Genomic DNA, 16575 nt, shown 5'->3' with positions numbered 1-16575 from the left:
ATAATTGCCTAATGTCTAGACTTTACATGCAGTTGTCAGCATTTGCCTGACTTTTCTTTCTGTATTGCAAAATTTTACTAATTCCAGTGAATAGAATTAACAGAGAGAACACAAAGAGAGGCAAAACATATGTGCGGTATTTACACCGCCACCAGATGACTGTGATCAGCATCCTGGAAACAGTGTCAAATTTTTAAACTCTTTCATTTTCCAGCTGACTCAAATAGCAACCATTTGAGTTGGCTTCTGCCATTTTGTGTACAGCTTCTAGACACAGGCCACTCACCACCATATATGAAGGGCTTCTCACATCTGAAGAACATTGGAGTCGATGCATATATTAACACTAAGATGACTAGGGTCTGAAGCAGGCTGTGAATGGATTATCTTCCATTTTGGTTTTCCGTCACAAGCAAATAGAGCTCTTTGTGTGGAGAGAATTCAGAAAAGGAAAACACTGAGGCAAAAAAGGAAGTGTATGAACAGGGCAGAAACAACAGGTAGCCTGGGAGCAAGATTTTTGCAAAAGAGAAGCATAGGCACCATCTGCCAAGCTGTTCATTGAAATACAAGGTTTAATTTAACTCACCTAGACATACCTCTACTAAAATGCTTACATATGTGTTTAGGTGTTTCAAGGGTCTTGCTGAACTGGGGTCTTTAAAATAAAAGTTAATTAAGAACAATGGAGAAAGGAAAAGAAATACTTCCTTCTACAGGTGGAGTTTTGAGTTTCTTGTAAATGTACAAAATAGTTTTCTGAAATATTTGCAAGGTGAAATAATATATTACTATAAGTTTGTTTTCAAAAAGTTTTTATTTTGCAGTTTCTTATCTAATTATGTTTGTGGATCATAAATAAATTTTTACCGTACACTAAGCATTAAACTTTACTGAGAAAAATGTCACTTTTTTATTTTTTCCAGAAACGAGAAGGAATCCTCCAGTCTCGACAAATCCAAGAGGAAATAACTGGTAACACTGAGTATGTCAACACCACTTTTGCCAGCAGTTCAGTAATTGAACACAGATGCGTCTCAGAAATTCAAACATTTGCTGATATTTAGATTTCGGTATTGGGGTTCCAAGGAAGATGATGCATCAGCCAGTGACTGTATTTTAGCCTTTCCAAGAGCTGCAAACATGCATCTAAAAATACAAAAGGGTGAGGAAATACAGAGCTGGGGAACTAAAAGCAGGAGACCAGGATAAAAGAGAAGACAGCGTGAAGATATACAAAATCTTTATTTTGTATTTATCTACTATTAATTTATTTTTGTATTATATTTCTTATTATTTTATTCAAAAGTCCTTCACACAAACAAAGATATGCCTTATTCTCTTATGTTGGTATTTATTTGATAGAGAACTAGATTCTTTCAAAAAGGAATGTGATATGACTATTTTTAGGTGTTTGGACTTCGGGGATGTAAAATGATGGTAGTAAGCCCTGTACATGTCATCTCATTGAATAATTTATAACAGAAAAGGTATTCCAAACCAACAGAAAGCAGTAGTAGAATATCCTAGTTTCTAATAGAATGGAGAGAAGCTGGACTATTGACTTATTATTAATCTTTATGGATTTGTTTAGGTGTTATATGAGGGATCAACTGGAGCAAAATGCTGCAGTCCTTAAGAACCCAGTTCAGGCATTGTTTTGGCTGGAATTGTATTGTAGTTGGTGTGGTAAATGCATCTTTAAAGCAAAGGGAAAAGTTTTCACAAAATCAACATGAAAAAGCCTTCTTCATTCAGGCAAGGTGTGTTGATTTGGTTCAATAGTAGGAAATCTGAGATCTGGCCTCCCATGAGACTTCAGTGAAGCCAGGAGGTATTACACTGATGGACTCCAGACTAATCCAGATTCTCAGTTGGAGTAATTTGATGAAGGTTTTCTTAATTCCGTGGATATACTCCAGTTTTCACCAAGCTGAAGATCTGGCCACGTATGCTGTTTTCTTTTGCAGCACAGTGTCTGCAAGTGAGTGATATATAACTGTGATTTGTTCTTTTTTTATTTTTTTTTCTTCTTTTTCATAGGGCATTATCAGGAAGGCATGGTAAGTTCATTTGATTATTATCTTTTTCTTGAGGCAGCCAGACTACACATTAGTTCTGCAATGGGCGGTCACTTTGATCAGCTGCAAGGAAGTAGAGGATTTCAAGTTGCCCTGGCAAATATATAAATATATGCACCACAGGCTATTGTGGCAGTTAACAAAAGGAAAAAAGGCATTAAAATCAGGCTGACCATCTTTAAAACACATTTCATTGCTTTTCAGCATGTCTTAATTTGCAGGTGCTTTGTGGTTTAACCCCCAGAACATTACTGTGATAGTTTTAATTGTCATAAGTTCTCAGCATAATATGAAATGATGTCTTATCATAAACCAGCTGGTGAACTCGTTGGCATTCTTGCATACATTACCTACTTTAATGACTTTGAGTCATTATTCAGCAGGCCTAAACACCATGCAAGTTCCTGTGCCTAGTATGTCTTACTGCTGGTATTGAGACTGGCCAAATGCCTGGCCAACAGAACACTCAGCAAGGAGCTTAGGTGGAGTCCAACCAAGAATTTAGCATTTGCTTCTTGTATTATCTCAACGGCTGCCTTACAGCTGATTTAAAAGGTTACACGCATGACCTCTTTTCCCAATGACATCCCTGAGCAGTCTTACTTTGTATAAAGTCTGCCTTCTACAAATGCCTTTGGATCAATTTTTTATTGAGGAATACAAATGTAGCTTTTTGTAGAGTCACTTGCTATCATTCAGGTGATTGTTGAAATGGAAATTGCTCAGAAAAGGCTCTAGTGCCTTTTGGGTTTTTTTATTCTGTTTTCTTCAGAAGGTGACTACTGTAGCACTCCAGTCATGCTACCCTTGGTTGCCTGTCCTGCTGATAATGTCCTAAATTGCATATTGAAATGGCCCAAAAACATCTATACAAAGGATTGTATTGCAGCTGTGTAATCATAAGCTTGCTTGAGGGGGTTAATAATATAGCACACTACAGTGCAATCAGTGGCCCATGGGGAAAATCCTCCTCTGTGGATGTAGTGACTCTAGATGTAAGCTCATGTTCTTCCGCACACAGTGATTTGATTGCTTAGCTCCCTGTATCTGGCTGTTTAAGGTTTTATGTGTAAAGATCCCAGTCTTTGTTCATTTTTGAGAAAGTTATTAGGTAATCCAAATTCTACTTGAAAATTATGCTTTTTGTAAATAGTAGAGATTAAGTTACTAGCAGCTTATAGCAAGAGAGCAGTATGCAAAGTACATGGTACTTGGAATACAAAGAGACTATATTGAAACCTTTTGCTGACTCTGTGGTCTTAAATGAGTGTGTGCCTTAATAAGTGTTTATTCTGCATTTGGACAACTGCTGCTCAGTATATTAACATCTCTGAATGTTTTTCAGAAAGAGATGCATTTGATACTTTATTTGACCATGCTCCAGACAAGCTCAATGTAGTGAAAAAGGTTGGAAGGTTTTTATTTTTAAAATACATAATGTGTGCATGTGCATGCTTGTGTGTATGTTTGTACATATGTAGTGATTGTGTATGTATATAATATATAATTGGCATAGTTTGCATATATTAAATACAATTAAGCTTTATGCTTAAACAAATATACAAATTCATGATTGTAATGTTACTTTTTATTAATATTTAGCAGCATGAACTTAACTTTGGAACACAGAACAACATGTACTTATCAAAGTTTCCATCAAAAAGAAGTTCTCACAAAATGTATTTTGAGCAAAACCCAACTGGTAGATTGAGTGTACTGATGCCAAAGAGAGGTATCCAGTTTAAAACTGCCAAGGGTCTGACCTAGAGTATTTTGGCTGCTGTCAGATTTGAATGGAATCCAATTACCCACTTCCCTATAGTCTGTTACAAGTTTTTTTTTTTTAAGAATTATTATGTTTTAACAATGTATTTTTATTTGAATACATCACGTTCATTTTATTTCTGTTCTTCATTCTTGAAAAGAAAAAAAGGTGTGGTTTTTTATGTCATATTTCAGTTTTAAAACTTAAGAATTGTGTTGCAGTCTCTTCACTCATGCAGATTTTCTTCTGAGTGGAGTTCATACTGCATGCGTTGAACTACTGCCCTACTGAATAGGCCTTCACTACATTGTTTTCATATTTCAGACTCTCATCACCTTTGTGAACAAGCATCTCAATAAATTGAATTTGGAGGTCACTGAACTGGAGACGCAGGTAGGATTTTACAGCCTTCCTTAAAGGGGAGGGATAGGTGCACTATGTTATGCACTATGCCCCCAACTTTATCCAGAAATTTCATTGAATTATTATTGATTGAGCTCTAAGATGTTATTTTAGCAGTAAACCCTTCAATTCTAAATATGTTCATATGAAGGAAGACCCTCACCAATTAAGCAGAGAAATCATGAGACCAGCTAAATTCCTCTAAAACAGTTTTGTACTTCCATTAGCATAAAAATTAGTTAACAGATGCTACCTCTTGGGTGCTGCCAAGTGCTGTAAGCAGAACCTGTGCTTGTTTTGGTCAGGAAAGAACTCTGTCTGCTTGGTTTGATCCAACGTCATGCTGAACAGTTGTTTCCTGCCTACCTTTACATCAGCACGCAATCGCATGGGATTACAACGACTCTATTCACTGAGATACATTCTTGAGAGTAAAACTACACAAGTGTATAGACAGCTGTACAGTTGGGCTGCAGGCTTGATTGAACCTCAGAAATAATGTAGTACATGGTCTTCGTTCTTGTTCTCAGCTGCTAAATTGGCTGGAAAGAAGCTAAAAGAAAAGCTTAATCCTGCTGTATTAATACTTCCCTATGTGAACAATTGTAGCAGTTATCATAAGAGAATTACAAGGTCAGGCAGGAAGGATTGTATCCGCACTATAGGAAAACCCAAGTGTCTTCAGGACAGGCTTTATTTTATGTCTTCATTCATGTTATTAAGAATCTCTGGTTTATTTAAATAGCTATCAATCTGATAGATATTTTTCAAAGGTAAAATTAAGATTTAGATGGAAATACTGTCTAAGGGTTTTCAGAAAGGTGTTCCCTATGCCTGCTTATTGCATTGTTTACTTTTGGAATAAACGTATTCTTCAAATGTACCTAGAAACCCCTTAAGCATTTATCAAAACAGTATTCCCTAAGATGAGAGCTTGTATTTCTATCAGTTGAAAGAAAATTATCTACCTCAGGAAGGTGATGGGTTGCTTCAGATACTCAGTTTGATTGTGAGGATATCTCAGTGCGCTGATAGCCCTGATGCCACAGGGGTAAGAGTAAGAGGCCTTTAACAAAATCTTATTGATGTTGCTATTTTTTTACATAGAAATGAACATATATCATAGCAATTAGATATCTTCCATCTGTAATTACATATACTTAAAATTAGATTGACTCAGACTTGCAGAACATAGACAAAGATGATTCTTTGTTCTTTCATTTCCTCCAATATACTGAATTTCAGTGCAGTCATGTGATTGCACCTTCATTCTGCTTTTCTCTGCTCAGGGAACGCATGCCATTTGAGAGCTTGAAAGATGGCTGCTCTGTTTCCCCGCAAGTAGTAGAATAGAAAGCAAAGGCATAGATCAAAGCCACTGATGACCTCTCTTTCCAGGAACTTTATTCTGCACGTATATTTTAGCATCAGGTCAGTTTTGGAGAAGACATAACAGAATGTACTAACTAAATAAAAGGAATCAAAGAAGTGAGATGAGATCTTTTAGTTGCAATGTAAAATATTGGTATTAGTAGTTTGTTGACAGTTCTGCATTAGACAATATATATCTTGTTCATTTAGCAAAGCAATGAGTTATTCTTCAGAAAATGTACTGAGAAATGTTTTTTTTACAGTTTGCAGATGGTGTGTACTTAGTCCTGCTAATGGGTCTCTTAGAAGGCTATTTTGTTCCTCTGCACAGCTTTTTCTTGACTCCTGATAGTTTTGAACAAAAGGTAACTAGATTTCATTTTTCTGTTAAAAACAAATAAACATATAAACATGTCTAGTAGTACAAAGATGACACAAACTTTTCCACTTAAGTTTGATGTAAATAGCTGAAATGAAGAGATGACTGTACACGTAACCATTTCCAAGTATTTTTAAGATCTCAGTATTAATGCTTATCTGGAATAAAAGGGAAAATTATATTAATGTTGGGGTGGTTAGCAAATATTAACTGATTTTCAGTTTCATGGTTTTTGGAAGCATGAAGGCATATATGTGGTATGTATAATTTTAAGACCAACCATTACCCCAGTGTCTGTTGCTATCCAGGCAATTCAGCTGTCTATTCAAGACAAGAGCACTTCATGGGCCATCACATTCCAATTTTTAAACTTGTGGGAGGTGGGCTATTCTTACTTGTAAGTAATTATTCTATGGGTAACACTAGTTCATGTGTTATTTTTCAACTACTTTCATATTTCTGAAACCACCATTGCCACCCAGAAAAAACCAAAACAATGGATTGTCTGGATTCCATGGACCAGATCTTCCATTGATATACGGAGCCCTGACTATTTTTTCCTTCCAAGCATCTGGGTCTGCAGCTTTAAATATATCTTGTTTTGACCATTTATACTATGCTGTATATAGTTCACAGTAACGACTACCTTTATTATATTGCTAGGTCCTCAATGTATCCTTCGCATTTGAGCTAATGCAAGATGGTGGATTGGAAAAACCAAAGCCAAGACCAGAAGGTATCTATTCCACTTTTTTTTGTATCTTAAAAATTTGCGTTGGATCCATATCTTATCTGATAGGATTATGCTACAGCTAAATGAAGGTTAAAACGTTAATCCAAGAGTGAAAGGCAAGATACATTTTAAAGTGCTCAGGTAACTCTGTATTTTAAATGGCTGATAGATACGCTTTTTCAAATGTTGCAAGGCTTCCTTTCTTGAATGGCCAGAGTAAGATTTGCGTGACCAAACATATGCAGTAACACTCAGATATTCACTGAAAGAAAAAGAATACAATTGTGGATATTAGGACAAATTTCTTTACTGAGAGAGCGGTGAAGCACTGGAAGAGGCTGCCCAGGGAGGTGGTGGAGTCACCATCACTGGCAGTGTTCAAGGAACGTGTGGATGTGGCACTTCAGGACATGGTTTAGTGGGCATGGTGGTGTTGGGTTGATGGTTGGACTTGATGATCTTACAGGTCTTTTCCAACCTTAATGAATCTGTGATTCTGTGAATGGTGTCACTAGCAGATATGAATTGCTTCAATTGCTCCATTTTCCCCGGTCCCACATCTTCATACTAAACCTCAAGTATTCCAGTGTAATTTACAAGATTTTTCACAAAAGAGGTAGATGTTGTGGAAGAGAATTTCAAATGTTCACATAACTGCCTTTGAGTGCAGGACCTAACCGTGCATATTTAAATTAGATTTAGAGCTGGAGACTGAAAGTAAAATGTGTCTTCAGGGAAGATGAGGGTTTTGCTGCTGACTTTAGCAGGGCCAGGATTCCACTCCTCTTTGCTCATATAAATACAGGGTTTAAATCCAGCTTTTCATGCTGGATATAGGGCCCTTGATTCACCATGTTATAGGGTACTCTTGTGGTTCCTCCCATGAGAAGTTACCACTTCTTACCATGCAGGAGCTGGACATGCAGCTTCTGCTCCACTCTTCCCAACAGTGGTGGTAGCTGGGCTTCTGCTCGTTACTTACCATAATAATCAATATGTATGTGTTTTCAAGACCCATTGCAGATTCATTCTATGGTGCACACAGTCTTTTCCTGCCATAATATTGGACTGTCATTCCCTGAGGAGTTGACATAAGCTAATGCTCAGAGTTTTATTTCTAATAGTAAGGGCTCTCTGGAGATTCAGGCACACATCACTGAGTCAAGTTCTGCTCCATTCTGCTTATTTTCCATCCCTCCCAACTTCCAGATCATAGCAGCAGCAGACATATGCGTACACACAAAAAAGTGTGTCTCAGGATTTGAGCCTATGCTGCCTATGCATTTGATCTGGACCTACCCAGCCTATTTTTTCACTTCTTTTGATTGCATGAACTCTTATCCGCAGTCATGCTTAACTAAACCAGTGGTGACTATCACAAACTTTTACATTTGAAAATAGTCAAAGAGAGAAGGGGGAAATAGTGAAATCTAGGGATCCAAGTAAAACAGAGAGTATCTGTGATCCCTTACTCCCCATGGAGGTTTAAAATTCTTATGGCATTTAATTTTTCAGGTATTTATTGCTCTAGGGGACAGCTAATTTTTCCAGTATAAATCAATCCATAAGGATATTTCAGCATATATAAGACATTTCATGTGCAATTATTGAAAAGCTTAATATGAAACTTCCTGCCCAATGTGAATGGAAAAACACATCTGTTTTATGTGTTGTTACATTGGGCACAATGCCCGTACTTAAAATTTCCAGTGAGCAAGAGTATTGAAAAGGATCTTACCCTAAATGTGTATACTAAATACTCTTTAAATTCCTACACTGTTTCTTTGAGGTTCTTGAGGAAAAAATATGCTGAAAAGTGCTTTAGAATATGAAAAACATATTTAGTGGAAAAAAGAATGAGGTTAAATAAATGAGTATGAAAACCAATGATTTTTATGGGGTCAACAGTTTATTTGGGTTATTTGCAATATAATTGAAAAGGTATTAAAAAGCTTTCCGTGACCTTTTACTTTAAAAATTGCCAGAATATTTATCTACTGAGTCTGTAATGAATTCATTTGCAGTTTGAGCTTCTTCAGATTACTTCTTGAAATATGTACATCAAAGCCAAACTCCAGTTTCTCTTTTTGAAAATTGCAACCAGTAAAATATTATACATATTGGTCAAACACATGTAGCAATGGAAATAACTCATCTTTCTCTGGGAGCATGCTTCTTTTTAGTTTGCTCCTTCCTGTGGAATGCTGTTGTGGTGTTGGAGTCTTCTGGTAACTTAGCAAAGACCTGTCAAAGTTATCTCTTTATTCATTTGAAGTTCTGTATTAGGAAATGAAGGTGTTACAGCTTGCTGCTGGCCTAAAAGAGGGAACTTCCTGAGTTATACTTTGCAATACTGTTTGCATATAACATGATGTTGGGGGAGCAATGTGCCCTTCACGTAGCTTTTGGCATTTTCTCTTCATTTTATACCAAGCATTTTTGATCTGATTTATTAAGAGCCACAAAACCATGTGGCCATGGTTTCATGACCGTGCTTAGTCTCAGCATAAAATCTAGGTTTGGCTGTTTTCACCCTTTGATTGTTTTCACCCTTTGTCCATGGATGTCAGTTTGCTATGTAGCTAATATCTTTAGCCCTTCAAAGTTTGCATACTTTGGGACACCATGCATAGGTTTGATTGGATTCATTCTTCAAAGTACGAACCCTTCACAATCTGTGAGAAACATCACTGTAGGCTAATGGCAAACATATCTGATGATTACATAATTTACTAGGCTTACTTGGAAGTTCTGAAGATAATGGGCATATGCACACCACCTACTTTACACCTTCATGGCCAATTCCAAGAACCAAAGTTAAGAGATTGAGTTGCTATACAGTCAACAGAAAGAGATAGGACTATTCTAATTCTGTTCTTGTTCTATTCTGTTCTATTGAGGGCAATTCTGAGTCCCTATTTGAGACTGAATATTCCTTGAAGCACCAGTGTAGACTGCTGCAGTAGTACTTGTCAGTTTGTTTTATAGATTTCTTGTGAAATGATATTGACTTTCTCAAGAACTTCTCTTGGAAACAGCAGGTATTCATTAGCTTTTTGTTTCCTATAAATCCTTTACTTTAGATGCTGAGTTTCTAAGGACTGATTCAGCCATGTACATCAGCTAACCCAAAGCATTTTCAGAAGTGCCTTTGAGGGGCACTTGTATACCTAGCTTCTTTAGATCCTTTAGAAAATTTAAACTTCCCTCTAGCTATCTTGCTGAAATTAGGCCTAACAAAGAATGTTGCAGCCCAGAATGGGCCAAGTCCTGCAATTCTTACATAGAAGAGTTCCATTGGTTCCTGCCTGATGATTTTTTCAAAATCGTAACTTTTCAGCCACAACCCACTGAAGTTCAGTCATATAAATATACGTAATCCTAGGCACAATTTGTCTTGTGGGCATCTAAACCTTGGTTGCATTTCTTCATCAGCACCATTAGCCATTTGTATCCCTAACTAAAAGTGGTTGAAACAATGATTTTTGAGTTGCCAGTTTAAGAATTGTGCTTTATATTTCTACTCTTTCTTACTATCTTTGTGATTTGAATGTTCATGGATATGGATCTGAACAAGGAAAGGGAGTAGAGGATAGGCACTTCTGAAAATGTTTTGAGCTAATGAGGTTACTAATGTTTTTTTCCCTTGTCTTTTTTTCTAGATATTGTAAATTGTGACTTGAAGTCTACACTGAGAGTACTGTACAATTTGTTTACCAAATACAGGAACGTGGAGTGAAGAATTGATTTGGGACGTAAAGGAGTGTTAACAAAGAAAGCATCATAACTAGCATATTTTTCGTCGGTATTCCTCTGCATCTTTATCCTAAAAGGAACTAAACCATTTATCTGAAGAACTTTTAATTGATTATTCTTGCACTCTATTTTCATAGTAGATTAAAAACTAATATAAATCATGAAGAAGAAGGTTTGGAGGAGAGTATTTGGGTATATTCTGGGAGAATTAATGTCTCAATAATAACTGTCTTCACACTGTTCTGTAGTAGGTGAAGCAAGAATAAAAAAAATATAGTAACTTTAATTCAAATCAGCCTTTGAAGGCAATCATAGGAAGATTCATCACTGAGCATCTATTTTAGTATTTCTTACATATATCTTTTCTAATCTGGGGATTTTATATCTGTGATAAGGTGGTTGCAATCTAATTATGAAAAATGTGCACAGGGAGAAACAGTTAAATACTTTTGTTCACAGCTAAAAAGAAGAGACTTTCTCAAGCACTTAACCTGATTAATTTATATTTCCAGTGCTGTTAGGCTTGAATTTTATGGGTACAAACTGAAGTGGCTACTCATTTCTTCAGACATATAATGTGATACTCTGCTTTAAATATGTGTTAGTGAGCATTCCGCATGAGCACACTTTGCAGCCTGTCACTTGGTTTTGTTCAAGGAAGAGATCTTTTTTGCAAAGTACACATTTCAGAAAAACACACCTGTATAATACAGTTTCCCTGTAATATTTGTATTATTACATAATATTGAAAGATAAGGGCTTGTTTTTCTTTTAGTAGTTTAAACACAGGATTACCAGGTTGCAAATATAGATTTATTGCTAAATAGGATTTAGAATCTGTCCCTTTGGTTGATTTTTATGATGAATGTATTTTGCTGCATGATGTCCAACACAAAAAAATAAGATTTATTTTCCAGAAAAGTTCCTGTAGCCTTTCAGATACAAAAGCACTGCTTTTAGGTCAAAACTACTCCCATCTGTGAAGACTCTGTTACAGTGTAAGGTTCTTTGGTCGTTTTACATGGCTATAAAGAGTACTTTTTTCTAATCATAACCAAGTATAAGCTGTTATCTGTTTGGTTTTAGCTTTAGCAAAGACACAAAAGAGAAATGGGAGTTGATTCTTCCCTTAGACCTGATATCAAGCACCAGTTCTGTTTCCATAAAGAAGCTGATAGAGACTGCCTGACACGAGTGTTAATCATCAAAAACTGCACTGGCATTAAGTTGAAGATTAAATTAATAATTTGCTACAAGTCTTGATGTTAGTATTAGATGCCTTTCTAAGAGGAGTGTTCCAATGCAACCACAGATTCTTGGGATCCTGGGTTACACAGTAAGGAAAAAAATCCTTAGGCAGAAATTACTGGACGACTGTTTAGAAATCTTCAGACTGCTTAGTGCAGGAAGAAGACTTGTTAATAGTTATCCAATTATGGCACAACTGGTATAGGTGAAAGGGAAAGCAATCTGTCAGCTCTTGAGTCTGTTCATCTGAAGAAACACAGTGCTGGCAAGAATAGTCAATAACAGCTATATGTTACTAGTATATAAAGCATTATATATTTTTCAATTTTCCAGGGCTTTTTTTTTTTTAATGTAGAGTTTTCCAGTGCAACATTAGTATAAAGGGAAGACAAGCAATTATGTTCTGACTTTGATGATCACTAACTGATGTTTAATAACAAAGTGATACTGACTTCTGCTGGGGGGCCACAGAAAATTATTATTCTGAGAAGTAAATATCAATTTTTGCAAAGGAAAGTCAATATTTAATTCAAAGGACAATACCTGGATGTTCTCTGAACTCAGAAATTGTTCTCTGATTGTTATAAGCGTTCTAAATATCTTCATTAAAATATTTTTTACCTCCATATTTTTAACTGAGTTTCTGAAATTAGAGGTGCAGAAAATAACAATTATTTGCCTTTTACACAGGTAAATAACTGGACATTTTGACCTTGGTGAAAATGAACATGTTTTCGTTATATCTTTAATATCTGAGAAGCTAAATGATAGGAATTGACAAGGCATTTTTTGAGCAAACTGAGACAGAACTTCTCATGTATATACCAGCAGCAATGTCAGCTTATTTTAATGTTTCACATGTAAGTTTTTCATTTGCACACCTAAATTGTAGTAGTTGTAACTGTTAATTAATAAATGCATAATGTTTTTTCTGCAGATCATGCTCAGCTGAAATACTCTTTTACATCTCAGCAATGTCAAAACATTTTGATTGCCCTTGTTTTCAGGAGTGCACTTTCTTTAAAGAGGAGATTTATATATGTAAAGGAAAAAGGTTAGGAACAGTGAAACTGTTTTTTGCCTGGACTTGAAAATAAGTATTCCTGTGCTATATTGGTATAACATTTAAGATTTTGAAGTCTGTCAGACTCCATTTTCCAGCCTTAAAAACCATAAAACTGAGACAGAATGATGAAATCCTCATGCTGAAATGCAATTATGCAGAACCATAGAAACATGTAAACAATATCCAACCTTTACACAATTATCTATCCTATGGTAAGAATTTAAGTAAATTAAAATCTGCTATATAAACAAGAGTGTCCTATGTAAATATAGACCCATGTGATAATTTTAACATATTCACACAAATAGTATATGCTGCCATGTAGGCGTGGGTCACTGCTTATATTTTTGACAGTGTAGATTTAAAGAGCTATCAGATAAATATGAAATCTAATATACAAATTATATCTAATATTTATTGCTTTGATACAGAATATTATAGAAATATAGAATACTACTGTAGACAGTTTGTTCTTCATCAATCAGTGTAGGCCACCACCTTCCTTCAGGGAAGAGAAATGTTAGGTTAGCTGGGTCAAATTCTGCTGACACCTATGATGCTTTTATTCTTGACACACAGCAGTGGATACTGATGTACAGCTGAATGCAGAACTTTCCTCACTGTTTATATTAAGATAGAAGTTGTTTAAGTTTTAGGTCAATCCTGGTTTTATTTATAATTACTTTAAATGATTAAATAGATCCAAATCAATAGATTTAGCCCATGTAAGATGCGAACAGTCGCCTGGAGAGGCCAGTTTCTCTACTGGTCCCAGAGGGAGCCTCTGATCTCAAGGCTGCTATCTCAGCACTTTGGCTAGGTTTCTAAAGCCAGGTAGTATGAATCCGAGCCACTGCCTTAAGATCTCATGGTGGTATTTGGATCTCATCCACCAAGCCAATGTGCTTGTCTGTCATGCTCTGTCACATGAAGGCCCACAGGTAGCTGAGTCCACCGAAAACTGGCAGATTATTAGCCTTCCTTGAGTAACAAACAAACAGTAAACATTTCTGCTGCTGGGGCATTATGAAGTTGCTAAAATAACAGTGTTTTCAGTGCTTCTCTGACTTCTTATCCATCCATTGCATCCAGCAATATGATATCCACATTTGTTTTGTGATTGGAGATAGGCATCCCTTCCCTATCAATGGATCCTGGCATGCTCTGTCAACCACACAAAACTCTTATTTTTTTCAAAGAGGAGCTACAGATTCTTAATAGTACATAAAAAAGATGTCAAAATAATTATCTAAAATCCTAATATCTTGGTGTCAACTCCTTTCAGATTTCTCTCCCAGCTGACTGGCATTTAGTTGCCATAAAGAACAGGCCCTAGGAAAAAGGTATTGAAGGAATCTGCATAATTTTACCTGAGACACACACATAAAGTCCAGAATTGGATTGCTCTGTATTTCCTATGGAGTACAGACGCACCAAGTCTCTTATTAAATGAGCTGACTGCAGAATATCTAGTTCTTTGCATTTCTTAGTCAGTAGATATCTTCCTGTTATAGGGGGGCAGCAGCCCTTGCAGCTACACAGTTCAGGAATTCAAGTGGACCAGTGAGTGCTGGATAAGGTCCTCATCTGCTTCGATTGACTGTGGACCAAGTTGCTGATTGGCGTATCTCCATGTAAACCGGTGGCATTAAATCAACAGAGCATTTGGTCCTTTCTATTTTACAGAAGGTTATAGTACTTGGGAATGGTTTACATTCAGGCAGGCTATATTGACTGAGGTAAATGCTACTTGGTTGACCTTTGCTCTTACTTATTTTCGTAAAGTATGTTTTTAAATTCATGTTTCATATTAATTTAGCAGACGTCTTACTGCAAGCCAGTGTTGTAAAGCAGAATGGCTTTTAAAAGTAAAGGCTTTTATTTCATTAGAGAAAGATGTATATGATATTTAATACACTAGATACTAGCTTTAGTTCTAGTTTTTGTTATTCTTGTTTTCCTACCGAAACAGCCTTCATAAATGGCCTGTATATGTGCCAAGCACCCAAAGAGAGAGCAGTGCCTTGAAGACCTCTTGCAAGATTTTACATATAGACTTTTGTTATTTCACTATAAGAATTAGTGTGGGTTTTCTCTTTACGGTTAAAGTACAATTAAAGGCTGAAGAAATACTTTGTAGAAAGTTGTAATTAGTTTAAAGTAAGATATTTTGTTTTGATGTATCACATGAAAAGTGGAGATAGCAGCCCCAAAATTACAAAATTATGCATACCTCAGCATCCACAGATTTTCCAAAGAGGTGTTGAGTCATTTAACATTTACTAGGTTAATTTTATGTATTTTGACAATATTTTCTGTGTGGCTATTTCTTTTTGCAATATTGAGATTTTCTTTTCTGTCTAACAGTTTAATTCTACACACTCTTCAACAATGTTAGTGCAATTGAAATATTTGGTTCTCAATTTCAATATCAAACTAATTGAGAAAAAAGAATATTTACAAAATTTGCTTCTTAACATGTGTGCCTAAAAATAATGATTCGTTTAAATTAAGCTGCATTGCCTTCAACTGCAGAGTTAGTAGCTTTCACAGAATATATTTTATGTACTCTGTAAGTAAGAGACACTCTATTGCTGATTTTTTTTTCTGTGCTTTTTCTGAAATCTTTGTTATGATCCACAATAAAATTTGCACCTGAAAATCAACACTGTATGTTGTTGTTGGGTCAAAGTATGAGATGTATGACAAAAAATTAAGAAGGCTGTATGGTTTATGTTCTCGGAGCTTCCAGACCTCTTTATGCATCTAACCCATTCTCAGTTACCTCTTTGTGGGTGTACTCGGTGTTTATTATTATTTTCTGTGGGGGCTGGTGACAGCTGAAAGTGGGTTGGCAAAAACAGCCATGTAAACATACGCTTGAAATGATTAACAGCAGCAGGTCAGGAAAATGCCGTTATTTGACTCAAAATAGCAAACTATACCTTTGCTTTAATATTGCTGTGCTGAACACTTCAGTGGTGATATTGCAGCTGGGTATAATGCAATTTTCTGCAGAGTAATTTTGTTAATTTGAAATTTAACAAAATGTTAGTTAAATGTTAAAATGATAGAAATTAAACTGTCCGTTTCAGAAAATAACTGCATTTAGGAATATTTTTGTATCTATTTTTTTATAAACTTGTTTTTGTTGTGACCCTTTAATGCAGGAGCTTCAATGCAGAACTTGGAACCAGGCAAAAATATAGGCATCTAAAGTGCTGCAGATCAACATTTTTAGCCACTGAATTACTGGAATGAATCCAGAAGCAGGTGTTTGATCTTTAGGTCTGCTTGTAAAGCTGAAACCACCAAGCAGAGCTGCCTAATCAACAGGGAACACTAAGGACAGGGTGAGTTTTAATGCCATTCTTCAACCCCAGCCGTATTACTCAGGGCTAGTATTTCTGTCTGCTTAGGATCCATGGTCTTAAGCCCTACCATATGCACTTAAGGCTTTTGTCCTGAATTTTATGGATTTTGTCCTGAAGAGCAAGTAGATTTGCAGCAATTCAAACATTGCAGTACAACAAAAAGGTAACAGTCTGGCAACCTCAATTTCTTCATCGCTGTTCACCCAGAAAGTAAAAGATCTGGGTTTAATGCCCCGCTCCACCTGTGGGAATTATTTCTCCTCCTTCATAGAAGAGTGCTGTAACCTGCAATATGAATTTAAGGTGATGCACTTTTTTTAGTGTTGCTGCAGAGGTACTATCGACTCATAAGCTGAAGTTGCAACTCTGTGTATAAAGTAATTCCACATTAACTGACAGA

At 36.0% G+C, this 16575-nt stretch overlaps 1 protein-coding gene across 1 annotated transcript in view; it reads left to right on the top strand.

Annotated features, from left to right (window-relative positions):
- Nucleotides 1-15467, top strand: part of PARVA (parvin alpha) — a 68738-nt gene extending 53271 nt beyond the window's left edge. Inside the window, exons 7-13 of the mRNA XM_059825794.1 lie at nucleotides 927-985; nucleotides 2044-2063; nucleotides 3427-3488; nucleotides 4171-4239; nucleotides 5883-5984; nucleotides 6662-6734; nucleotides 10394-15467. Of these exons, the coding sequence (XP_059681777.1) occupies nucleotides 927-985; nucleotides 2044-2063; nucleotides 3427-3488; nucleotides 4171-4239; nucleotides 5883-5984; nucleotides 6662-6734; nucleotides 10394-10470 (462 nt within the window). The 3' untranslated portion in view covers nucleotides 10471-15467. The remainder of the gene's footprint in view (nucleotides 1-926; nucleotides 986-2043; nucleotides 2064-3426; nucleotides 3489-4170; nucleotides 4240-5882; nucleotides 5985-6661; nucleotides 6735-10393) is intronic.
- Nucleotides 15468-16575: the final 1108 nt, after the last annotated feature.

The sequence above is a fragment of the Gavia stellata genome, chromosome 17, assembly GCF_030936135.1.
Source record: "Gavia stellata isolate bGavSte3 chromosome 17, bGavSte3.hap2, whole genome shotgun sequence".
Taxonomy (NCBI): Eukaryota; Metazoa; Chordata; class Aves; order Gaviiformes; family Gaviidae; genus Gavia; species Gavia stellata.
Note: the sequence above shows the minus strand (reverse complement) of the source record. Positions and strands in the feature narration are given on the sequence as shown.